The 26,548-nt window shown below is 47.4% G+C and overlaps 1 protein-coding gene across 2 annotated transcripts; it reads left to right on the forward strand.

The window, feature by feature from the left end:
• Positions 1-262: 262 nt before the first annotated feature.
• ABTB1 (ankyrin repeat and BTB domain containing 1) lies at positions 263-26,548 on the forward strand. 2 transcript variants are annotated; one of them, XM_073575044.1, is made up of 12 exons: positions 263-530; positions 11,682-11,744; positions 15,151-15,206; positions 15,350-15,494; positions 16,157-16,316; positions 16,627-16,672; positions 16,792-16,908; positions 17,069-17,184; positions 19,135-19,233; positions 20,698-20,865; positions 24,375-24,575; positions 25,538-26,548. In XM_073575044.1, the coding sequence occupies exons 1-12, from the start codon at positions 475-477 to the stop codon at positions 25,742-25,744; spliced, it is 1,434 nt and encodes a 477-aa protein (XP_073431145.1). In that variant the 5' UTR covers positions 263-474; the 3' UTR covers positions 25,745-26,548. The 2 variants fall into 2 exon arrangements, with proteins under 2 accessions (XP_073431145.1, XP_073431147.1); XM_073575046.1 differs by lacking the exon at positions 15,151-15,206 and having other exon boundaries at positions 513-530.

Consider the following 26,548-nt stretch of genomic DNA (forward strand, 5'->3'; position numbering starts at 1 on the left):
TCATTACCCCTCCCCCCAACAAAGAAAATGAAAGGTGAAAAAAACGGAAAAGGAAAACGGAAGACGATGTCACGGAGCGGACACGTTCCCGTGTTTACACTGCGGACTTCCGACACAGGGGGCGGGGCTGCCATAGCTCCACCCACCACAAATAAGTCAACAGCTGGAGGGCGTGTCTAATTATGTAAGGGGAGTGGCGCGTAGGAGGGGTTACAGTGGATCGTCTCGCTATTTGAGCAGTCGTTGAAATGTGGGTGTGGTTTGCCTCACAGAGGCGTGGTCATCAGGCAGGGGCGGGGTGTCGTGGCTGTGTCAGTGCGGCGCTCCGCTGTGTGGCTCCGCTGTCCTCGCTGCTGTTCCTGGGCCTCCGCCTCCTCCCGACACCGCAGCAGTTTCCCGGTGCTTCTAGTCTCTGCGCTCCGTACCCGCCGGGTCAATGAGCCGTTCGCTCCGCCCAGCGCCGGGCCCGGGCCAATGGACACCAGCGACTTGTTTAGCAGCTGCAGGAAGGGCGACATCTTCAGAGTGCAGTGAGTGACAGCGGGACACCGGGGGGAGGACCGGGGCAGAAGAGCCGGAGGCCTCCCGGGACACACTGTTCTCACATTATGCTTCACATTACTAATTATTTACATGTTTTCATAGAAGTCAATGGAAAGCGCTCACTGCCCTCCAGATCATTACACCTCCTGTATTATCCTCCAGAGCTGCACTCACTATTCTGCTGGTGCAGTCACTGTGTACATACATTACATTACTGATCCTGAGTTACACCCTGTATTATACTCTAGAGCTGCACTCACTATTCTGCTGGTGCAGTCACTGTATACATACATTACATTACTGATCCTGAGTTACATCCTGTATTATACCCCAGAGCTGCACTCACCATTCTGCTGGTGCAGTCACTGTGTACATACATTACATTACTGATCCTGAGTTACATCCTGTATTATACCCCAGAGCTGCACTCACTATTCTGCTGGTGCAGTCACTGTGTACATACATTACATTACTGATCCTGAGTTACATCCTGTATTATACTCTAGAGCTGCACTCACTATTCTGCTGGTGCAGTCACTGTGTACATACATTACATTACTGATCCTGAGTTACATCCTGTATTATACCCCAGAGCTGCACTCACCATTCTGCTGGTGCAGTCACTGTGTACATACATTACATTACTGATCCTGAGTTACATCCTGTATTATACCCCAGAGCTGCACTCACTATTCTGCTGGTGCAGTCACTGTGTACATACATTACATTACTGATCCTGAGTTACATCCTGTATTATACCCCAGAGCTGCACTCACTATTCTGCTGGTGCAGTCACTGTGTACATACATTACATTACTGATCCTGAGTTACATCCTGTATTATACCCCAGAGCTGCACTCACCATTCTGCTGGTGCAGTCACTGTGTACATACATTACATTACTGATCCTGAGTTACATCCTGTATTATACCCCAGAGCTGCACTCACTATTCTGCTGGCGCAGTCACTGTGTACATACATTACTGATCCTGAGTTACATCCTGTATTATACCCCAGAGCTGCACTCACCATTCTGCTGGTGCAGTCACTGTGTACATACATTACATTACTGATCCTGAGTTACATCCTGTATTATACCCCAGAGCTGCACTCACTATTCTGCTGGTGCAGTCACTGTGTACATACATTACATTACTGATCCTGAGTTACATCCTGTATTATACCCCAGAGCTGGACTCACTATTCTGCTGGTGCAGTCACTGTGTACATACATTACATTACTGATCCTGAGATACATCCTGTATTATACCCCAGAGCTGCACTCACCATTCTGCTGGTGCAGTCACTGTGTACATACATTACATTACTGATCCTGAGTTACATCCTGTATTATACCCCAGAGCTGCACTCACTATTCTGCTGGCGCAGTCACTGTGTACATACATTACTGATCCTGAGTTACCTCCTGTATTATACCCCAGAGCTGCACTCACTATTCTGCTGGTGCAGTCACTGTGTACATACATTACATTACTGATCCTGAGTTACATCCTGTATTATACTCCAGAGCTGCACTCACTATTCTGCTGGTGCAGTCACTGTGTACATACATTACTGATCCTGAGTTACATCCTGTATTATCCTCCAGAGCTGCACTCACTATTCTGCTGGTGCCGTCACTGTGTACATACATTACTGATCCTAAGTTACATCCTGTATTATACTCCAGAGCTGCACTCACTATTCTGCTGGTGCAGTCACTGTGTACATACATTACTGATCCTGAGTTACATCCTGTATTATACTCCAGAGCTGCACTCACTATTCTGCTGGTGCAGTCACTGTGTGCATACATTACTGATCCTGAGTTACATCCTGTATTATAACCCAGAGCTGCACTCACTATTCTGCTGGTGCAGTCACTGTGTACATACATTACTGATCCTGAGTTACATCCTGTATTATCCTCCAGAGATGCACTCACTATTCTGCTGGTGCAGTCACTGTGTACATACATTACTGATCCTAAGTTACATCCTGTATTATACTCCAGAGCTGCACTCACTATTCTGCTGGTGCAGTCACTGTGTGCATACATTACATTACTGATCCTGAGTTACATCCTGTATTATACCCCAGAGCTGCACTCACTATTCTGCTGGTGCAGTCACTGTGTACATACAATACATTACTGATCCTGAGTTACATCCTGTATTATACTCCAGAGCTGCACTCACTATTCTGCTGGTGCAGTCACTGTGTACATACAATACAATACTGATCCTGAGTTACATCCTGTATTATACTCCAGAGCTGCACTCACTATTCTGCTGGTGCAGTCACTGTGTACATACAATACATTACTGATCCTGAGTTACATCCTGTATTATACCCCAGAGCTGCACTCACTATTCTGCTGGTGCAGTCACTGTGTACATACATTACTGATCCTGAGTTACATCCTGTATTATACTCCAGAGCTGCACTCACTATTCTGCTGGTGCAGTCACTGTGTGCATACATTACATTACTGATCCTGAGTTACATCCTGTATTATACTCCAGAGCTGCACTCACTATTCTGCTGGTGCAGTCACTGTGTACATACATTACATTACTGATCCTGAGTTACATCCTGTATTATACTCCAGAGCTGCACTCACTATTCTGCTGGTGCAGTCACTGTGTACATACAATACATTACTGATCCTGAGTTACATCCTGTATTATACTCCAGAGCTGCACTCACTATTCTGCTGGTGCAGTCACTGTGTACATACATTACATTACTGATCCTGAGTTACCGCCTGTATTATACCACAGAGCTGCACACACTATTCTGCTCCTGGTGCAGTCACTGTGTGTACATACATTACATTACCGATCCTGAGTTACCTCCTGTATTATACCCCAGAGCTGCACTCACTATTCTGCTGGTGCATTCACTACATACATTACATTACTGATCCTGAGTTACCTCCTGTATTATACTCCAGAGCTGCACTCACTATTCTGCTCCTGGTGCAGTCACTGTGTACATACATTACATTACTGATCCTGAGTTACATCCTGTATTATACCCCAGAGCTGCACTCACTATTCTGCTGGTGCAGTCACTGTGTACATACATTACATTACATTACTGATCCTGAGTTACATCCTGTATTATACTCCAGAGCTGCACTCACTATTCTGCTGGGGCAGTCACTGTGTACATACATTACATTACTGATCCTGAGTTACTTCCTGTATTATACCCCAGAGCTGCACTATTCTGCTGGTGCAGTCACTGTGTACATACATTACATTACTGACCCTGAGTTACATCCTGTATTATACTCCAGAGCTGCACTCACTATTCTGCTGGTGCAGTCACTGTGTACATACATTACTGACCCTGAGTTACATCCTGTATTATACTCCAGAGCTGCACTCACTATTCTGCTGGTGCAGTCACTGTGTACATACATTGCATTACTGATCCTGAGTTACCTCCTGTATTATACCCCAGAGCTGCACTCAATATTCTGCTGGTGGAGTCACTGTGTACATACATTACATTACTGATCCTGAGTTATATCCTGTATTATACTCCAGAGCTGCACTCACTATTCTGCTGCTGCAGTCACTGTGTACATACATTACATTACTGATCCTGAGTTACATCCTGTATTATACTCCAGAGCTGCACTCACTATTCTGCTGGTGCAGTCACTGTGTACATACATTACATTACTGATCCTGAGTTACATCCTGTATTATACTCCAGACCTGCACTCACTATTCTGCTGGGGCAGTCACTGTGTACATACATTACATTACTGATCCTGAGTTACATCCTGTATTATACTCCAGAGCTGCACTCACTATTCTGCTGGTGCAGTCACTGTGTACATACATTACATTACTGATCCTGAGTTACATCCTGTATTATACTCCAGACCTGCACTCACTATTCTGCTGGGGCAGTCACTGTGTACATACATTACATTACTGATCCTGAGTTACATCCTGTATTATACTCCAGAGCTGCACTCACTATTCTGCTGGGGCAGTCACTGTGTACATACATTACATTACTGATCCTGAGTTACATCCTGTATTATACTCCAGAGCTGCACTCACTATTCTGCTGGGGCAGTCACTGTGTACATACATTACATTACTGTGTCATGATCCCAGTGCAGGCTTTGACCTGCACGCCTTGAGTTAATTATTATGGCCTCTCTTTGGTTCAGGGAGAGCTTCTTATACCGCTGAGAAACTCCCATCCCCGTCAGTTATACTTTTGCCTTTGGCCTAGTGTGCTGACCCCCGTGTGCCTGTTTGTTGCTATAGCTTGCTTATATGGTTCTGACCCGCCTCTGTTTCCCGTTGTGAGTTTGCCTGTTGATTCTGTACTGTGCTATCCTCTCTGTGTATGACTCATTGCCTGTGACCTGACTACTCTCTGCTCGCCCCTTTGGTACCTTGCAGCTATCTCTGTGTGTGACTCATTGGCTATGTCCTGACTATTCTCCCTGTCTATGCCCCTTGGTAACTTTGTCTCGCAGTTACTCTGCTAGGAATTGTCTTGCAGCTCCTAGCTCTGTGGAGTTTAAGCCACGCCTCTAGCAGTCACGTGCTTCAGGTCCTGCTGGTCTGAAGTACACATCTATTCGGTTGCTGCCCGCTCCACAGGTAGCTTTGAGCACTGTTCGCTTTACTCAGGGCACGCGCACTGGCTTAGTGAGCAAGTTCAGTGCGGTGTTCCTGACATTATAACTGGCCTACAATTTTTTTTTCTCTCCTCACTTCTGCAGCATGGACCCAATGTGTGCTTTATCTGAGCAGGTGAAATGCTTGACTCAGTCGCTGCAGAAGCTTAGTTTGGAACACCAAGCTCTGGCCCAGTCCCATCGGCGGGTTGAGGACTCAGTTCAGGGGGAACTTTCCGCAGGCTTCCAGCAGGTGGGGAATAGAGATGTAATTTTAGTCCCACCCGAATCCCCGGTTAAATTGCCAGATACATTTTCTGGTAACAAAGATGATTTCAGGGCATTTAAGGAGGGCTGTAAGCTCTTTTTCTCTTTGAGACCCCGCTCCTCTGGGGTTGAGAAACAGAGGGTGGGGGTGGTGATGTCCCTGCTTAGGGGGTCCCCACAAGCCTGGGCATTTTCGCTTTCCTCTTCTGCCCCGAGAGAATGTCTGTGGATGCGTTTTTGAAGCCTTAGGGCTTATTTATGATGAGCCAGATAGAGTGCGTTTGGCTGAGGACAAGCTGATGAGTGTCTGTCAGGGGGAGCACTCGGCCGAGTGGTTCTGTACTGAATTCAGATGTTGGGCAGCCGGGATTTCTTGCAAGTGATGCCGACCTTCGGGGGCTGTTCCGTAGAGGCCTGTTGTGAGTTCATTTTCCCCCTTGTCACTGAGGTCTGGTGAACTCCCTATTCTGGTTAAGGAAGGTAATGAGCCTGATTATCAGGCACCTGAGACTAATGAGGATGACTGGCTGAGTGGAGTCACTGACTGGATATAAGGCTGCCGACGCCCTTCTGCCCTGCGGGTGATTTCTCTGTGGACTTCTAGGACACCAGTCTGATTCCTGCTTCCCTAAAGCTAAGTTTTCTGCTTTGCCTGTTTGCATTTATGTTGTTTTTGTTTTCCTTGCTTTTCTGGATTCTGCCATTCCCTGCTGGGGTGAGCTGATTCTCCTTTTGCCTGTTGCTCTGTCTTCAGAATATTCCTGAGTGCTGGCATAGCTTTTTTGAAGCCTAGCGTCTTCAGGGCCTTTTTCACTGTCAGTCTGTTGGCTCTTATTTTCATAGGGTTTTTCACGGATTGCAGACAGCAGCCTTCCTGTCCTTTCCTAACTAGGTAGTTTGGGCCCCGTCTTTGCTCAGTCTATCTTTCTGTCTGTGTTAGTGTTTTCATCTTGCTTCACCGTCATTATATGTTGGGGGCTGCCTATTGCTTTGGGGTCTCCTCTGGGGCAGTTTAGATTTCCCCTTTCTTTCTGTAGGCCTATTTAATTCTCCGGCTGTGATCGAGGGGTCTAGGGCATCGTAGGAACCCCCCACGGCTACTGTTAGTTGTTGTGATAGGATCAGGGGTCTGCAATCCGATAGCTGCCAACTGCTCTGGTTTTCTGGACTTAGCTAGCATTTCTGTTTTTGCCTCCTACGGTGACTCAATCATAACAGAGGCCTGTGTGAACGTCTGAAGGATGCTTTGGCACTCCATCCTCCACCTGACTCCCTGGAGGATGCCATGACCCAAGCGGTTAGCATGGATCACAGACTGCGGGCTAGAGACGTTATGCAACGGGAAACGCCATTTTTCTTCAGTGGAGATGAGACCCGGACTCTTCCTGTGGCTATGGAAGTGAGCGCTGTCACCTGTGAGGAAAAGGAAAGAAGACGCCGCCGTGAGAAGCAGTTGTGCTTCTATTGTGGGAAATCTGGACATTGGAAGAAGGACTGCCCCTCCTGTCCGTCATCCTCCAAGATGGCGGGAAACGACTAGGTCTGGGTAGAAGTCGAGGAGGCTACCCAGACCTTCAGATACAATTTTCCTCACGTACAAAAATGGTGCTGCAGGTGGAACTGGAACTTGGTTATGGTCCTGTTCAGACTACTGCTTTTATTGACTGCGGTTCTGCTGTGAACCTGATTGATACCAAGGTTATGACTCTTTATAACATAGGGACAGTCAGGCTTCACGATCCTGTTAAACTTGTGGCAATTGACACGTCCCCTCTTACCCAGGACGGTATCTGTTGCAGGTCTGAACTTTTTTCTCTAAAAGTGGGTCCCACTCATGTGGAGAAACTAAGTTGTCTGGTGCTAGACAACTTGCCTGCAGGACTGGTACTGGGGATGCCTTGGCTTCAACGCCATAATCCTACCATTGATTGGGTTACAGGAGAAATCACTCAATGGGGATGCAATAATAAATGTGGTAACGTGGGACATCTTGTTAACTGTGTTAAATCTGTGTCTGTGTCGTCTGTCGGTCTGGAAGGTATTCCGGAGTACCTGAAGAATTTCAAAGAGGTTTTTTCTGAAAGTGAGGCTGAGGCGCTGCCACCACATAGACCCTACGATTGTGCCATTGATTTAGTACCCGGAGCCAAGTTACCTAAGGCTTGATTGTTCAATTTGTCTGGGCCTGAGCGCCAAGCCATGAAGGAGTACATAGCTGAAAGTCTCCGCAAAGGGCATATCAGGCCTTCTGTGTCACCCGTGGCAGCAGGATTCTTCTTTGTGAAGAAGAAAGATGGTGGTTTATGGCCGTGCCTCGACTTTCGGGAACTGAACAAAATAACGGGTAGGAACTCTTACCCGCTTCCCCTCATCCCAGACTTATGTAACCAGTTAGCTGGGGCCCAATGGTTCTCCAAGTTAGATCTGCGGGGGGCCTACAATCTGATAAGGGTTCGGGAAGGGGACGTGTGGAAAACTGCGTTCCTCACATCTGAAGGACTCTTTGAAAACCTGGTAATGCTGTTTGGGTTAACTAATGCACCCGCTATTTTCCAGAATTTCATCAACGTTGTGTTTTCTGATCTGATAGGCCGTTTTGTTATTATTTATTTGGATTACATTTTCGTGTATTCCCCGGACAGCCAATCTCACTTCCAACATCTACAGACAGTTCTCCAGAGACTCAGGGAGAACAAATTGTTTGCTAAATTGGAAAAATGTTCGTTTTTCGTACAGGAGCTGTCTTTTTTGGGGCTGATTGTGTCCTGTGAGGGGTTTCGTATGGATCCTAAGAAGGTGCTGGCGATCGCTGACTGGGTTCAGCCTCGAGATCTCAAGGGGCTCCAGCGCTTCTTAGGATTTGCGAACTATTACCGGAGATTCATTAAAGGTTTCTCACAAGTGGTTAAACCACTCACGGATCTTACCCGGAAGGGGGCTGATGTAAAAAAATTGGTCTGTACTCGCTAAGGAGTCCGTCTCAGCTCTTAAGAAATGTTTCATGTCTGCCCCGGTGTTGGTCCCGCCAGACCCGTCCAAACCATTCATTGTGGAGGTGGATGCTTCTGAAGTAGGGGTGGGGGCATTGCTGTCCCAGGGTCCGGTCACCCTTACTAATCTCAAACCCTGTGCCGCCTTCTCCAAGAACTTCTCTTCAGCTGAGAGAAACTATGATGTAGGCAATAGAGAACTTCTTGCGGTCAAGCTGGCATTTGAGGAATGGAGGCACTTTTTGGAAGGAGCGGCTCACCCTATCACTGTTATCACGGATCACAAAAATTTGGCATACCTTGAATCTGCTAAGAGGCTTACTCCTAGACAAGCCTGTTGGTCACTTTTTTTTTCACGATTTCAATTCTCCATTACTTTTCGACCGGGGACCAAAAATGTTAAAGCGGATGCCCTCTCCAGAAGTTTTGACCTGGTGTCTCCCCCCGAGCTGCAGTCCTCCATTCTTCCCCAAGGGGTGGTAGTGGCGGGGGTCTCATCAGAGTTGGAACAAGAAATTTTAAGGGCTCAGGCCCTAGCTCCGGCAACCAGGCCAGGGGATAAATTGTTTGTTACAGATTTATTGCGACCTAGACTTCTGCAGGAGTTTCATGAGTCTAGGCTGAGTGCTCATCCTGGTATCACGGCCACTAGAGAGGCATTAGCCAGGGGTTTTTGGTGGCCTTCACTGAAGTCCAATGTCAAGAAATTTATTTCTGCTTGTGGTGTGTGTGCCCGTTCCAAAAACTCGCATAACCGGCCGGCTGGGGAACTCATACTTTTACCGGTTCCTGATAGGCCATGGATTCATCTCTCCATGGACTTCCAGGGGCAATACCGTGATCTGGGTGGTGGTGGATAGGTTTTCGAAACAGGCCCATTTCATTCCCTTGGCAGCATTACCCTCAGCAGAAACATTGTCAAGGTTGTTTGTGCAGCATGTGGTCCGATAGCATGGGGTACCCCTGAATGTTGTGTCTGACAGAGGTGTGCAGTTTGTGGACAAATTGTGGAGGGCATTCTGTATGAAATTGGGCATCTCACTCTCCTTCTCATCGGCATATCACCCGGAGAGTAATGGTCAGACAGAACGCACCAATCAGTCCCTGGAACAAATTCTCATGTGTCTGACCTCCGCCAGACAGGAGGATTGGTGTGATGCGTTACCGTTGGCGGAATCCGCTTTTAACAACCGGGTGAGTCAGTCCACCAACATGTCCCCATTCCTGATTAACTATGGGTTTAATCCTCATTTTGGGGAGTTTTCACGGGTGGATTCTGGTTGTCCAGGGGCTGAGGGGTCCGTTCAACAGTTAAAAAACCTCTGGGCTGAGGTCACGCGTAATATCTCTCGGGCCCAGGGGAGGTACAAATATTTTGCTGACTAAAAGAGAGCCCCGGGAGACATGATTCAGGTGAGGGAGAAGGTTTGGCTCTCCACACGTAACATCAACTTAAAGGTACCGTCAGCTAAATTGGGACCAAAGTTCATTGGTGCGTATGAGATTATGGAGATAGTCAACCCAGTGGCATATAGGTTGCGTCTCCCCGCCTCTTTAAAAATATCCAATGTGTTCCATAAATCTCTGAAACCCGTAGGGTCTGTCAAGGAGGACTCCGAGTCATTCAGTGTTGGTGGAGGGTCAATTGGAGTATGAAGTCGGACATATTGTGGACTCTCGGCGGGTGCGTCGCTCCTTGCAGTACCTGGTCCACTGGAAGGGATATGGACCAGAGGAGCGCTCATGGGTCCCTGCTCACTCTGTACATGCAGATCGCCTGGTTTGGGCTTTCTATGACAAATACCCCGGGAAGCCTGGGGGTCCAGAGGCCCCCCCGTTGAGAGGGGGGGTACTGTCATGATCCCAGTGCAGGTTTTGACCAGCATGTCACGGGTTAATGTCTGGAGCCCAGTGCAGGCTTTGACCTGCACGCCTGTGGTTAATTATTGTGGCCTCTCTTTGGTTCAGGGAGAGCTTCTTATACCCCTGAGAAACTCCAGTCCCTGTCAGTTATACTTTTGCCTTTGGCCGAGTGTGTTGACCCCTGTGTGCCTGTTCGTTGTCTTATAGCTTGCTTATATGGTTCTGACCTGGTTCTGTTCCCCGTTGTGAGTTTGCCTGTTGATTTTGTACTGCGCTACCATCTCTGTGTATGACTCATTGCCTGTGACCTGACTACTCTCTGCTCGTCCCTCTTGTACTTTGCAGCTATCTCCGTGTATGACTCATTGGCTACGTCCTGACTGTCCTTCCTGTCTAATCCTCTGGTTTTGTCATGCTAGCTCGTGCTTTGACCCCAGCTTGATCTGTTTTCGTTCCTGTCTATGCCCCTTGGTAACTTTGTCCCGTAGTTACCCTGCTAGTTTTCCTGCAGCTCCTAGCTCTCTGATGTTTAGGCCACGCCCCCAGCAGTCACGTGTTTCAGGTCATGCTGTTCTGAAGTACGCACCTTCTCTGCTGCTGACCGCTCCACAGGTATCTCCGAGCACAGTTTGTTTTACTCAGGACACGCGCACTGGCTCAGTGAGCAAGTTCAGTGCTGTGTTCCTGACATACTGATCCTGAGTTACATCCTGTATTATACTCCAGAGCTGCACTCACTATTCTGCTGGTGCAGTCACTGTGTACATACATTACTGATCATGAGTTACATCATGTATTATCCTCCAGAGCTGCACTCACTATTCTGCTGGTGCAGTCACTGTGTACATACATTACATTACATTACTGATCCTGAGTTACATCCTGTATTATACCCCAGAGCTGCACTCACTATTCTGCTGGTGCAGTCAGTGTACATACATTACATTACTGATCCTGAGTTACATCTTGTATTATACACCAGAGCTGCACTCACTATTCTGCTGGTGCAGTCACTGTGTACATACATTACATTACTGATCCTGAGTTACATCCTGTATTATACTCCAGAGCTGCACTCACTATTCTGCTGGTGCAGTCACTGTGTACATACATTACATTACTGATCCTGAGTTAGATCCTGTATTATACCCCAGAGCTGCGCTCACTATTCTGCTGGTGCAGTCACTGTGCTCACTGAATTCCTTCTCTGCTGTTTCAGAGTATCTCCAGACTGTGATATGAGGAGGATGTTGTTGTCATGAGATCTCTCCCTTCCCCCGAGCTGCACTTTGCTTTCTGCTCTTGCTGTCTTTTTCTGCAGGTTGTATCCGTCATTTACTCTCTTGTCTTTTCTTCCTCAGATACCTTGTGGAGCAGAGAGACGTGGAACTGAACGTGCGGGACAAGTGGGACAGTACTCCGCTGTAAGTGCCGGATTCTGTGTTTTTCTTTTTGCCCGGGAGGGGAGGGCCGTTTTAATTTCTGCACTCTATGGTTAATCTGAAACCACAACGAAGGAGGGAGCCTATAAACTACCACCCAGGAGTATAATCCTTTAAAATGGAATTTTATTAAATTATTCACTAAAAATAGGATAGTAACCAACTGCTGAACACCGTTTCACAGGGACAAGAGTTATCAATAAAATGCAAAAATGCAAAACATGTCAACAGAGCCGGATAAGTACACCTCCATATATACTAATACATTATATAGGTTTAGCAGCAAAACAAAAAAATAGAGAAAAGTGCAAAAAATTGCATCAGTGATAATGCATACTAAAAGGGAAATTTAATTAAAGACCGTTCATAATGCAATGCTCCATTGGAATAATCAAGTAAAGAATAAAATAACACATGGACCAATTAAAGATGGACTTATGTAAGAAACAAGCACATTACTTTTGCTGATGTTTGGACACATTAAAGTGCCTAGTGCCAAACCGCTGGTTGCACAAAAGGTGCTGTACACTGATTAGTGACAAGTGTACAACCCACAATGGGTTAAGACATACAGTGACGCGTGTAGGAGATATAGGAAATGCAACTCACTGGTTGTTAAGGATAACCGCAGTGTCTCTGCCGCCCCAACGCACGTTTCATAACAGACTTCTTGCATTTTATTGATAACTCTTGTCCCTGTGAAACTGGTGTTCAGCAGTTGGTTATTACTTATCCTATTTTTAGTGAATAATTTAATAAAATCCTATTTTAATGGATTATACTCTTGGGCGGTAGTTTATAGACTCCCTCCTTCTTTGTGGTTTCAATGTATTTTTGAGTATTTGTCTTTATTATTGAATCTGGGACTTCTCGTGTGATAATACTGTCTATGGTTAATCTGCAGGATGTGTCTGAGCTGCGCGAGACCCTCATCTTTTTCTAGACTGGGGGTCCCCTGACCTCCGGGGTTTTGTTTTTAACTCGTGTTAGAAAATGATCACTTCCCGTAAACGTGAATGGAGGAGCCACCTGTGTGTCCGGCAGTAATACCCCCAGGGTCAGGAAGCCCCCATTTGTAGACAAGTGGGACCCCGATGTATGTAAGTCTACGATGGGGAGAGTAGTTGTATCTCCAGCTGCTCCTGGCTTCCCCGGATCTCTGCTTGCTGTCAGTGAATGAGAACAGTCTTGTTTACATTCCGCACCAATCCTGATCCTTCTCCAGCGCTTGTTACAATGTTTCTCTCTGGAGTTCCGGATTCTACACTGGATACAATCCTGATCCTTCTCCAGCCTCCTCCTCACCCCTCGTTACAATTTTTCTCTCCGGAGCTTCTACACTGGATACCATCCTGGATCCTTCTCCAGCCTCACCGCTCATTACAATGTATCTCTCTGAATTCCGGCTTCTACACTGGATACCATCCTGATCCTTCTCCAGCCTCACCGCTCATTACAATGTATCTCTCTGAGTTCCGGCTTCTACACTGGATACCATCCTGATCCTTCTCCAGCTTCCTCCTCCTCACCGCTCATTACAATGTATCTCTCTGAATTCCGGCTTCTACACTGGATACCATCCTGATCCTTCTCCAACCTCACCGCTCATTACAATGTATCTCTCCGAGTTCCGGCTTCTACACTGGATACCATCCTGATCCTTCTCCAGCCTCACCGCTCATTACAATGTATCTCTCCGAGTTCCGGCTTCTACACTGAATACCATCCTGATCCTTCTCCAGCTTCCTCCTCCTCACCGCTCATTACAATGTATCTCTCTGAATTCCGGCTTCTACACTGGATACCATCCTGATCCTTCTCCAACCTCACCGCTCATTACAATGTATCTCTCCGAGTTCCGGCTTCTACACTGGATACCATCCTGATCCTTCTCCAGCCTCACCGCTCATTACAATGTATCTCTCTGAGTTCCGGCTTCTACACTGAATACCATCCTGATCCTTCTCCAGCTTCCTCCTCCTCACCGCTCATTACAATGTATCTCTCTGAATTCCGGCTTCTACACTGGATACCATCCTGATCCTTCTCCAGCCTCACCGCTCATTACAATGTATCTCTCTGAGTTCCGGCTTCTACACTGGATACCATCCTGATCCTTCTCCAGCTTCCTCCTCCTCACCGCTCATTACAATGTATCTCTCTGAATTCCGGCTTCTACACTGGATACCATCCTGATCCTTCTCCAGCCTCACCGCTCATTACAATGTATCTCTCTGAGTTCCGGCTTCTACACTGAATACCATCCTGATCCTTCTCCAGCTTCCTCCTCCTCACCGCTCATTACAATGTATCTCTCTGAATTCCGGCTTCTACACTGGATACCATCCTGATCCTTCTCCAACCTCACCGCTCATTACAATGTATCTCTCCGAGTTCCGGCTTCTACACTGGATACCATCCTGATCCTTCTCCAGCCTCACCGCTCATTACAATGTATCTCTCCGAGTTCCGGCTTCTACACTGGATACCATCCTGATCCTTCTCCAACCTCACCGCTCATTACAATGTACCTCTCTGAGTTCCGGCTTCTACACTGGATACCATCCTGATCCTTCTCCAGCCTCACCGCTCATTACAATGTATCTCTCTGAGTTCCGGCTTCTACACTGGATACCATCCTGATCCTTCTCCAGCTTCACCGCTCATTACAATGTATCTCTCCGAGTTCCGGCTTCTACACTGGATACCATCCTGATCCTTCTCCAGCCTCACCGCTCATTACAATGTATCTCTCCGAGTTCCGGCTTCTACACTGGATACCATCCTGATCCTTCTCCAGCTTCACCGCTCATTACAATGTATCTCTCCGAGTTCCGGCTTCTACACTGGATACCATCCTGATCCTTCTCCAGCGCTCATTACAATGTATCTCTCCGAGTTCCGGCTTCTGCACTGAATACAATCCTGATCCTTCTCCAGCTTCCTCCTCCTCGCTGCTAATTACAATGTATCTCTCCGAGTTCCGGCTTCTGCACTGAATACAATCCTGATCCTTCTCCAGCTTCCTCCTCCTCGCTGCTAATTACAATGTATCTCTCTGAGTTCCGGCTTCTACACTGAATACAAGTGTAAAATTCCTCCGGCTTCAAAAAGTTTCCTGTGTGTAAAGTTTCTCAGTCTCGGCTGTTTGCCATTTACTTGCAGCAAGCAGAGATATTGAAAATATTTACATTTTCTCTATAATGATCGCGGCTGCAGTTTTCATGTCTCTGTATCGCGGCGCTTCGTTTTCATGGGAGTCCTGACACGGGGACCCTCTTTATTTAGACCCCTGGGGGCTGCCATTGTTTTATTAAAGGGGTTGTTCTCCTGAACACCAGACGCCGCCCCCGGACTGGCTGTGATCCGCGCCTGTCTTCTCTCTTAGGTACTATGCCTGTCTCTGTGGACATGAAGAGCTTGTCCGGTATCTTCTAGCCAATGGTGAGTCAGTGGAGGAGCTCCCCCTAGTGTTGGCTGCAGGTGGACAGATTTTTATGACGTGTCTCTTTGCCCCCCCCCCCCCACTGACACATGCAGCTGATCCGCCCGCACTTATTACTAAATCTAATGATTTGCCGTCTCAGGAGCGAAGTGTGCGGTGAACACGTTTGACGGCGAGCGCTGCCTGTACGGAGCCCTGAGCGACGCCATCCGCCGGCTGCTGAAGGATTACAAGCAGATCACGGCCAAGTGCATGCAGAGGGATTTCTACGATGACTTCCTGCAAAGGTGATTGGCCGAGAAGTGAGAGCGACTTAACCCCTTCCTGCCACAGCCATTTTTTTTTTTTTTTTTTTTTTTTTTAACCTCTCTCAAGAGCCATAACTTTTTTTTATTTTGCGTCTGCGAAGCTGTACTGGGGCTTGTCTTCTGACATTTTCTGAGGGTTCGTAGTTACAGCGTTCATTTTGCGGGGTGAAGAACCCCGGTAGCGCTTTTCTGTAGGTCAGTACGATTATGACGATACCCAACTTATAGGGATTTCTTTAATATGTTTTAGTGGTTAAAACTAAGTTGGAACTTTTTGTATTTTTTAAAAAAAAAAAAGGTTTTTGTGTCTTGTCTCCATTGTCTCCATCTTTTGCGATTTAGGATAGAAAAACCTGCCTGCTTTCCTCAAGGAAAACAGCACCACCCATGACTCCAGGCAGTTAGCGGTACTGCATCTCAGGCCCCTTTCACTCCATTAGAGCTGAGCTGTAACGCCAGATACAACGTACGACAGAGGTGGCGCTGTGTCTGGATGAAAGTAGCGGAAGCAGTCAGGTTTTTCTAATCCTGGACAATCCCTTTAAATTTATTGAAAAGCTGATTTGCTCGTCCCACGACGCCATAGATATGCAAAGTCCTACTCTGCTGTTTCCCTAATTTTTTGTTTTCTCCATCGACAGACTCCTGGAGCAAGGCTTCTATAGTGACACCATGTTTCTCGTCCATGGGGAGTCGTTTTGCGCCCACCGTTGCATCCTCAGCGCTCGCAGCCCCTACTTTGCTGAAATGTTTGAGACCAAGTGGAAGGGGAAAAAAATGATTGCTTTGAAGCATCCGCTGGTAAGACTGGGTATAATTGGAGAGAACGAAAAAAAAAAAGTGGTGATAACGGGGGGGGGGGGGGGCTAAAATAAAAAAAACAAAAAGATTTGGAGAATGCGTCTGTGTAGTACCACCTTATAGCCACTAGATGGCACCTGATGCATGTCTTACGCTGAACTTTCGCAAAGCAGGTTCAATCCATAGGGGGCGCAGCAGTAGGGGTCTTGGTGACTGAGGGGACTCCAGTACTATAAATTGCACATAGTAGGGGGGGGGCTGACAACATTTTTTTGCCTTGTTTATTATAATGTCAGTTCTGTCTCCGCAGATCAATCCAGCTGCCTTTGGCGCCATTCTCCAGTACCTGTATAAAGGTGAGTGAGCTTCCAGGAAAACCGTCAGGTTTGATGGATCGGCGGGGTGTGACTACCATTCCGCAGCTTCTATTCACTGACTGTGGCGCCGCCTGTGCCTTTTGTTTTCTCCCCACCAGGTCGGATGGACATCGATGTGGAGCATGTGGAGGATTGTAAGAGACTGGCCAAGCAATGTCGCCTGCAGGATCTCATCGAAGAGCTGGAGGAGAAGTGCAAAAAAGTTTACGAGTTTGGTAAGTGGAGACCTTGCTGATGTGTAGGTAGTCGGGGGGGGGGGGGGGGGGGGGGGTCTCTTAAAGGGATGTTCTGGCCTGATATGCTTTGCCTGGGTATGACACTATTCCATCCGGGTAGATTATATCTGTAATGTTACATCTCCTTCCACCCCATCAGTGTCTTCCAAGCCTGGAACGTGTGTGAAGGTCCTGACCATCGAGCCCTCCGGCAATGAACGGCTGCAGGAGGATCTGGCCATGCTCGCTGACTGCGCCCTCCCGTCCGAGCTCCGGGTGAGGGTCCCGTCCGTTAAGATGATCCCTGGAGCACACAAACTCTTCAGTTTCAATTCGTTATTGCTTTCAACATCTTTGCTTGCTGTCTGTGAATGGTAAACCCCGGCGGCTGTATGATAGTGGAGTCCGGGATACAGGCTTGTGCTGTGCCTTAGCTTCACTCCTGGGATATTTCTGCCCTGATACATTGCAACCGGCGTTCTCTGTCCACTGACAGCAAGCAGAGGTGCTGAGAGCGGTGGGGAACATTGAAGCCCAAAGTTTATTACAAAGTTGCAGAACTTTTTGTCCTGTGGTCACACAGCGTTTTCTGGAACTGATGTGAATTTTCCCTCCACCGGGGTCCACGGGAAACGATTTCTGGACCCGGATGGCTTCTAAATATAAGACTGGCCGGCGATTCAGGAACAGAATGTCTTTACCCTCTGGGCCGAGAGTTGCCAGGGATCCAGGCGGCTTTGTTAAGAGCAGTCTACCCGCCAGTATTCCAGTATGGCCACCATTGTCTATTGCCCTCCTTTTGAAATCTGGTTCTAGACATTGGTTGTCTTTGTTCCCATTCACTGACAGCAATCAGAGGTTTTAACAATTGAAACCAACATGTTATTTACAAATAACCGCACTCCCCTTTTGAAGACAGGATGAAATAACTCGTGTTACATTTTTTTTCCCCAAAAAACAGCGCCTCCTCTTTCCACAGGCTGTGTCTAGTATTGCAGTTTAGTCTATAGATGAGCTGCAGTACCGTAGACGAAGGCCACCGACTGTGTGTAGTTTTGCATCTCATCCATTTGCCACTTGACTGATGCCAAACCGCAATACCCGCCTGTAGTCAGTAGTGGCGCTGTTTCTGGTAAAAAAGAAGTCATTGATTTATAATTTTGCCCCCTCTTTAGTATGACACATCAACTTGTTGATACAATTCCGTCTTATTTCTGCTGGCCCACTAACGATTGCTGATCTAGTCCAGACATTAGCTCCGCCCCCTGGACTCCTTAGTATGTCATGTGACCCCCCCCCCCCCCCCTGCCTCTGCTGATGCGCTGCGCTCTTCCTCACCACCTCATAGGGCTTTTCATTCATGTTCCCTTTTAATGGTCTCGGACTAGCATGCTGGGGGTTGTAGTTCTGCCATAGATGGAGACTCCACTTCTCTTTTTATCTGCGAGGAAAATGTGAATGATCCAGATAGAAATCTCGTAAGCTCCTATAATAGTCCGGGCGCGTGTCTCGCCCCAGCAGCGCCCCCGGGATTGGTAAAGGTGCAGCGTGTAATTACGCTCTGCGCCTTCCCTGTACTTAATTCTGCCATTTTCTTGTCATCGTCCCATAATCCACATTGTGCGACGCTGCTCCCGATCGCAGACTCGTTATCTTCCATGATGAACTCGTCTTATTTTGCTGGAAAGCCGCTATTGCCAGGTGTACAAATACACGCACTTAAAGGGGAGATCCCAATATAACCCCCCCCCCCCCTCATATGGCCTGATGGGGTGTATCGGTGCCGTATAGGTGACCTGCTCTGAAGCCCCTTCCATTATCCACAGTAAGGAACAGGTTTTGTTTTTTTTTCCTCTGGTGTGACATTGTAATACATGGGCATCATGTAATACCACGTTTTTCCTGCAGTGGCCGCTGTAGGAGAGCGTGTCGCTTTCCTTGGTGATCACTGATCACAAGTAGGTTCCATATAGATGACGGTTTTGGACAAACCTCCCCCACTTTATTTTTTTTAATTTTTAACGGGGTGATTTGCTTTAAGCCTAATGTTCATACACACTATTAAGGATTTAAAGGGACACATCACAAGGCCAGAATGGAGAGCAAAGTGCGTCTGTGACCTGTCCTGTGTACACGATTGATGGAAGCGGGTGCTGTGTAATACCGACTCTCTCCTTTTGGAGGCGCTGCGGAGGAAGTACTTGTCTGATGCTGTTTTTCTTGCAGGTCGGATTCGGGCAGCTGCCATTCAATAGCACCGATAATTTCTCCAGCTACCCCGACGTCTGCTTCCAGATAATGGGCTACAATTTCCTTTGTCACAAGGTAACAACCCGCCATAAAGGGAAGAAAATAGTGTAAGTCAGCGACAAGGGTCATCCATCACTTGGCCAAAATAAAGCCCCAGTAGGGATCATCGGGCTCGCGGCCTTAAAGGGGGTGTTCTTAGGACTTAGATCAATGGGGGGTCCGACACCTGGCGCCCCCACAATCAGTTGTTTGCTGCTCCGGTGTCTATCGGGTGTGAACAGAGCAGAAATAACGCAGCGCCGTGCGGTGGTCGTTCTCTGGTACTGCAGCTCAGATCCCGTTTACAGCACATGAGTAGCGGTGGAGCTGCAGTACCCAGAACAGCCACGGCACATCAGTAGCGGTGGAGCTGCAGTACCCAGAACCGCCACGGCACATCAGTAGCGGTGGAGCTGCAGTACCCAGAACGGCCACAGCACATCAGTAGCGGTGGAGCTGCAGTACCCAGAACTGCCACGGCACATCAGTAGCGGTGGAGCTGCAGTACCCAGAACTGCCACGGCACATCAGTAGCGGTGGAGCTGCAGTACCCAGAACCGCCACGGCACATCAGTAGCGGTGGAGCTGCAGTACCCTGAACGGCCACGGCACATCAGTAGCGGTGGAGCTGCAGTACCCAGAACGGCCACGGCACATCAGTAGCGGTGGAGCTGCAGTACCCAGAACGGCCACGGCACATCAGTAGCGGTGGAGCTGCAGTACCCAGAACGGCCACGGCACATCAGTAGCGGTGGAGCTACAGTACCCAGAACGGCCACGGCACATCAGTAGCGGTGGAGCTGCAGTACCCAGAACGGCCACGGCACATCAGTAGCGGTGGAGCTGCAGTACCCAGAACGGCCACGGCACATCAGTAGCGGCGGAGCTGCAGTACCCAGAACGGCCACGGCACATCAGTAGCGGCGGAGCTGCAGTACCCAGAACGGCCATGGCACATCAGCGGCGGCGGAGCTGCAGTACCCAGAATGGCTGCGGCACATCAGTGGCGGTGGAGCTGCAGTACCCAGAATGGCTGCGGCACATCAGTGGCGGCGGAGCTGCAGTACCCAGAATGGCTGCGGCACATCAGTGGCGGCGGAGCTGCAGTACCCAGAATGGCTGCGGCACATCAGTGGCGGCGGAGCTGCAGTACCCAGAATGGCTGCGGCACATCAGTGGCGGCGGAGCTGCAGTACCCAGAATGGCTGCGGCACATCAGTGGCGGCGGAGCTGCAGTACCCAGAACGGCCGCGGCACAGTGTATGGTGCTGCTGTTTCCGCTCCGGTCACTGCTTACATCCAGCCTTGTTTACAGCCCGATGTCGGACCCCCGCCAGTCTGATGTAGGTCATCCATATCCAGTTCCTGGATAATCCCTTTAATTTGGCTCTCTGGTGTTGTTCCCATTATTAAAGGTGCAGTAATCCCCTCTTTGTGATGTATCGAGTATGCACCCGCCATATTGCCCTGAAGTTAACCCTTTCCCCTCTCCCGTTCCAGTCTTTTTTCTGTGGTCGCAGCGACTACTTTAAGGCTCTGCTACAAGATCACTTCTGCGAGAGCCATGAGCTGCAGACACAGCCGAGCATCCCGGTCATCACCCTGCACAACATCAGCGAGGAGACGTTTACCCGGCTCCTGTACTACATATACAGTGACGACACAGAGGTGAGACCTCCGCTGGGGATCAGGTCAGGGTGTGGGGAGGACTTATGAAACTGTTTTTCGTTACAACCAATCAGAGCTCAGCTTTCATTTTTTCAGACCTGTATAAGAAATGAAAACTGATATCTGATTGGTCGATATGGCCCCTTTTCTTTGTTTAACCACCACAGCCTCATTTATCAAAATATCACCTTTCTTGCCCTGTGCAACTAATCACAGCTCAGCTTTAATTTCTCCAACAGTTCTGGAAAATGAAAGCTGCGCTTTAATAGGTTCCTATACAGCGGAGAAAATAAGTATTTGATACACTTCAGATTTTGCAAGTTTTCCCCCTACAATGAATGGATGGGTCTGTAATTGTTATCATAGGTCCACTTCACCTGTGAGAGACAGAATCTAAGAATAAAATCCAGAAAATCACATTGTAGAATTGTTACATAAATAATTAGAATTTTATTGCATGAAACAAGTATTTGATACAAAAGAAAACAGAACTTAATATTTGGTCCAGAAACCTTTGTTTGCAGTTACAGAGGTCAGACGTTCCCTGTAGTTCTTGACCAGGTTTGCACACACTGCAGCAGGGATTTTGGCCCCCTCCTCCGTACAGATCTTTCAGAGTTTCAGCTCCCTCCAAAGATTTTCTATTGGGTTCAGGTCTGGAGACCGGCTAAGACACTCCAGGACCTGGAAATGCTTCTTATGGAGCCGCTCCTTAGTTGCCCAGGCTCTGTGTTTTGGGTCCTCGTCATGCTCGAAGACCCAGCCATGACCCATCTTCAGTGCGCTTATTGAGTGAAGGAGGTTGTTGGCCAAAATCAAACAATACATGACCCCATCCATCCTCCCTTCAATATGGTGCAGACGTCTTTTCCCTTTTGGAGAAAAGCATCCCCAAAGTATGATGTTTCCCCCACCATGCTTCACGGTTGGGATGGTGTTCTTGGGGTTGTATTCATCCTTCTTCCTTCAAACACGGAGAGTGGAGCTGATATAAAAAAAAGTTCTATTTTGGTCTCATCTGACCACGTGACCTTCTCCCATGGCTTCTCTGGATCATCCAGATGGTCATTGGTGAACTTCAAACGGGCCTGGACATGTGCTGGCGTCAGCAGGAGGACCTTGCGTGCCCTGCAGGATTTTAATCCATGACGGCATAGTGTGTTACTAGCGGTAATATTATGACTGTGGTCCCAGCTCTCTTCAGGTCATTGACCAGGTCCTCCCTTGCAGTTATGGGCTGATTCCTGACCTTTCTCAGAATCATCCTTACCCCACGAGATGAGATCTAGCATGGAGCCCCAGACCGAGGAAGATTGACAGTCATCTTGTTTCTTCCATTTTCTAATAATTGTGCCCACAGCTGCTTGCCTATTGTCCTGTCGCACATCCTAGCCTTTTACAAGTGTACAGTTTAGTCCCTGTGGTCCTCAGACAGCTGATTGGTCTTGGCCATGGTGGAGAGGTTGGAGTGTAGGTGTGTGGACAGATGTCATTTATACAGGTAATGAGATCAAACAGGTGCAATTAATACAGGTAATGAGCGCAGAGGAGGAGTCTTCTTACAGAAAAACTAACAGGTCTGTGAGAGCAGAATTCTTGCTGGTTGGTCGGTGATCAAATACTTATTGCAATAAAATGCAAATTAATTATGTAACAATCCTACAATGTGAGTTTCTGTTTTTATTGTTAGATTCTGTCTCTCACAGGTGAAGTGTACCTACGATATAAATTACACACCTCTCCATTCTTTGTAGGTGGGAAACATGCAAAATCAGCAGAGTAACAAATACTTCTGTTCCGCACTGTAGGTGACAGAAGACAGGCCGCACTATTTAAACCTCTCTAGGAGTACATCTTTCCCTAGCAGCCAATCACAACGCAGCTTTCGTTTTTCCAAGAGCAAAAATGAAATGAAAGCTGTGCTGTGATTGGCTGCTAGGGGCAACAAGGCCAGGTTTACTGTTCGGTTTGATAAGTGAGGCCCTTATTCTTTTTAGACTGTTTTTATAAATCTGTTCATTTTTTTATTAAAAAGTTAATAGCAACAAAATAGCGAAATAATCCATGTCCTTATTATTATTTACTCTGGTTCCCGGGCTGAACCTGCGATGTTCTTACATTTGTTCAGTGCTGCGCAGCTTTGTATTGTTTTGTATATTAATTTTAAAACCTTTTTCTTTTATTTATTTAAACCAAACAGTAATAGGTGGGAAAAAAAAACCTCTGCACTATCCCCCCAAAAAACCACTGAAAAAAACCCAATGAAAACATCATATGTTCTGTATGGTGTGGTTTTTTTTTTTGTTTTTTTTTTAAAACCACACACAAACATTGTAAATTCAATATCCCCCACCCCTCCCCCCAAAACACAAGGGCGGAACTGTTGTAAAATATATTAAATAATATAATTAATAAAATAATATTAAATAATGATAATTTTATATTATGAGTTTTTACCACAATTTTGAATTTTTTTTTCCTTGTTGTTCAGTATATTATACGGTTCAGTATGAATGGGGTCATTCATAACTGCAAACATTAAGCCCTCGTATATGTGTATATATATTTAAATTTAATTATTTTTTTTTTAATTATATTAGTGTAATGTTGAGAGGGCACCCAAGGGTCATTTATTAGGAAGTTTGCTGATAATGCATATCCTAATTATGTAAATAATATAAAATAATTACATATTTGGCCACGGGTGACCCGTTGCCCACCTCTCGTCCTGCTTATACGTGGGCTTGCATTGTACGGCTGTGGCATTGTTATTTCCAGCATTTTTGGCTATTAAGAGAATTCACTTGGGTCCCCTGAAATCATCAGTATGATGTCACATCCCATTTTCTACCAGCAGGTGGCAGCAGAACATTATGATCAGGACAAATCAGTGTTGGAGTTTGAAAGTGGAATTAAAGGGTTACTCCCCCCCCTTCCAAAAAAAATAAAATAAAAAGCTATGTATTTCCTATGCACAGCTTAGAACTTGCTGACTGCCGGGTGTCTGACTGCTGTCATGAGAACTCTGCAGCCCCATCCTGCGTGGAGCGGCGCCGTGTTAGTTGTCTATAGGACTGCCACCTACGGCGCTCTGTTATATCCAGCAGTGAAGGGAGTGGAGGCTGAGCATGTGCTCCTATGTCCCACTCAGGGTGGGGGTGCGCACCCAAGTTCTTAAGATTAAGAGCCCCAATTATTGGGGGGGGGTCTCAGCTGGGGGTCCAACCGCTGTCAGCAAGTGATCCCCTATCCTATGGATAGAGAAGATGTAAAGTCGCCGCAGACTGATAAAAAGATGCAAATATTAAATCATATTTTAAGAATTTGTAAACTTTTTTTGGTGGGGGCTAAAGTTTTGGGAGTCTCCCCTCCCGAGATGGTTGGTCCAGCATGAGAAATCCCCTTTACGGCCGCTTCCAGCCGACCTCACCGCCTTCTCCTACAAATGAGCTCTTGTTTGTGGCGGTGACCGCCCGTTCTGACCCCTGTGTGTTCTGGGGTCTCCGCAGCTGTCCCCCGAGAACGCTCACGAGGTGCTCTGTGTCGCTGACATGTATCTGCTCCCGGGGCTGAAGCGACTTTGCGGCAAGATCTTGGCGCAGATTCTGGACGAGGACAATGTGATCGTGATCTGGAAGACGGCGAAGCTTTTCCAGCTGACGCGGCTGGAGGATCAGTCCACGGAGTACATGGCCAGAATCATCGAGAAGGTACAGGGGGCCTGCCTGACACATTGGAACGAAATGTCACAATCGCAGACGAGGGCCTGAAGGCTTCTTCTAACCTTGGGGTTGTTCAGGTTCTGTCCAGACTGATACACTGTGACAAACCTTCAGCAGTGCAGGCAACACACGGGATGCGGTTTTCACCTCTAAATGCGCACTTGCAGACTGTAGCTATACACGGATACATTGTATCACTGTGCCGTCTGATTTTCAACATCTCTGTTCCATGTCTTGGAATGGAAACATTGATGTTTGATTATAGAGATAAAAAAAAATAATTCTTCTCTTAGCTGAGGGTTTGTTGCAATTGTATCTGATCTAGAGAATCCTCTCTGAGCTAAAAGCGTCAGCAGCGCAAATCTCCGATTGTTCTGATAGTTTGCTACAATGTATCGGTGCAGGTAAAATGTACGGTAAATGCCTGACGCATTGTAGCAAACCCTCAGCTCTGCGTCTGTCTGGGTGGGTTTTTATTTTTTGGCTGCTTGCAGAGTCTGAAATCCCGAGAAGAGTCGAGTTTTACAGAAATGCAGCAGAATCTCCGACTAAAGAAAGCTTCCGCAGCTTTCGAATCTGTGCCGTTTTTCGAGTTCTCGCCATTTTTAGGACTTCTCCTTTCAGCCAGTAAATTGAAATTATATTTTTGGCTCCTTCCAATTTACCAGCAGAAAGGTGGAATCCTAAAAACGGCGAGAACGCGAAAAACGGCCGATATGACAGTCGTAAAACTGCTTTATTAGGAGATCCTGCTGCGTTCCCGTGAGACTGGATTCTTCCTGGGTTTTGCCGTCATTGAATTGAAATATATATTTTTGGCTACAGAAACTCTATAAACGGCGCGGATTCGACACGCGGCGCCTTTCATGAAGTTGTGTAACTTTTGCAGAAGTTTTCTTTGCTCTGCTGCGTTTCCCGTGACGCCTCCTCTCCCCGTTTTTGCTCTGCAGTTGGTGGATTCGGATGAGTTTGCCTCTGCGGTACGAGAAGACGCGGCGGCGGTAGAAGAGCGGCAGGAGACGGACTCCATCCCGCTGATCGATGATATTCGCTTCCACATCACCAGCAATGTGCAGACCTACAGCGCCATCGAAGAGGCGAACCAGCGGCTGGAGGCCTTGGAGCGACTGCTGGGCTGCCTAGGGCTGGAGTGCTGAGCGCGGGAAGGATCGCTTTATGCTGTGCCGCGCTGTCCGCCGCTCTGTACGCCGCGCTCTACTTGTCCTGCCTTCTCGCCGTTCCCATGCATTCATTCTGGTAGACTGTAGAATTACTCCGCGCTGCCTGCACCTACATGTAATGTGTCCTGGGAGACCTGATACCTGGCCAGAGATGCATTAATGATCAAACCCTGTAAATGTTGATAGGGGCACATTACTCCAGTAATGCTAATAAAACTGCTGCTGTTTTTGTTTCCCTCTTTAGAATGAAAAGATCTCCAGTTCTCTGTATAAGTTTCTCGCTGTTTCAATATCTCTGCTTGCTGTCATTCAATAGATACTTTCACAGACGACATTGTGACCTTGTGGGCGCGCGGCTCGTTCCAAGGCTCCACTCCGATAACGGTACTGACAAATCCTGCATCTGTCCTAGGACTGAATTCAGCTCGCGGGAAGGGAAAGGTTCCTGTGCAGTGACAGCAAGCCGAGATCTTGAGGAATTGATACAATGAAAAGTTCTAGTTTTCCAGTTTTTTATTAGTTTTGCTAAGGCTGAAATACCCCTTTAAGACACCGCTGTACCTCTTATTCAGACTCTGCTGGGTCAGCAGACGCACTAACCTTTTATGGGGATCTATTTATTGCATTTACCATTGGCCATCACTGTGTGAACCGCATCTTCTTTTGTACCTTTATTTTGCTGGTTACATTGCATGTGACATGATTCGGTGGAGGCGTCTGAAGTAGAGTATATAGCCGTGGACCTCCAAATAAAGTATGTTGTGTTCCCACCAATAATAA

The sequence above is a fragment of the Dendrobates tinctorius genome, unplaced genomic scaffold (genome assembly GCF_039654945.1).
Source record: "Dendrobates tinctorius isolate UK_male_01 unplaced genomic scaffold, ASM3965494v1 ptg000041l, whole genome shotgun sequence".
Taxonomy (NCBI): Eukaryota; Metazoa; Chordata; class Amphibia; order Anura; family Dendrobatidae; genus Dendrobates; species Dendrobates tinctorius.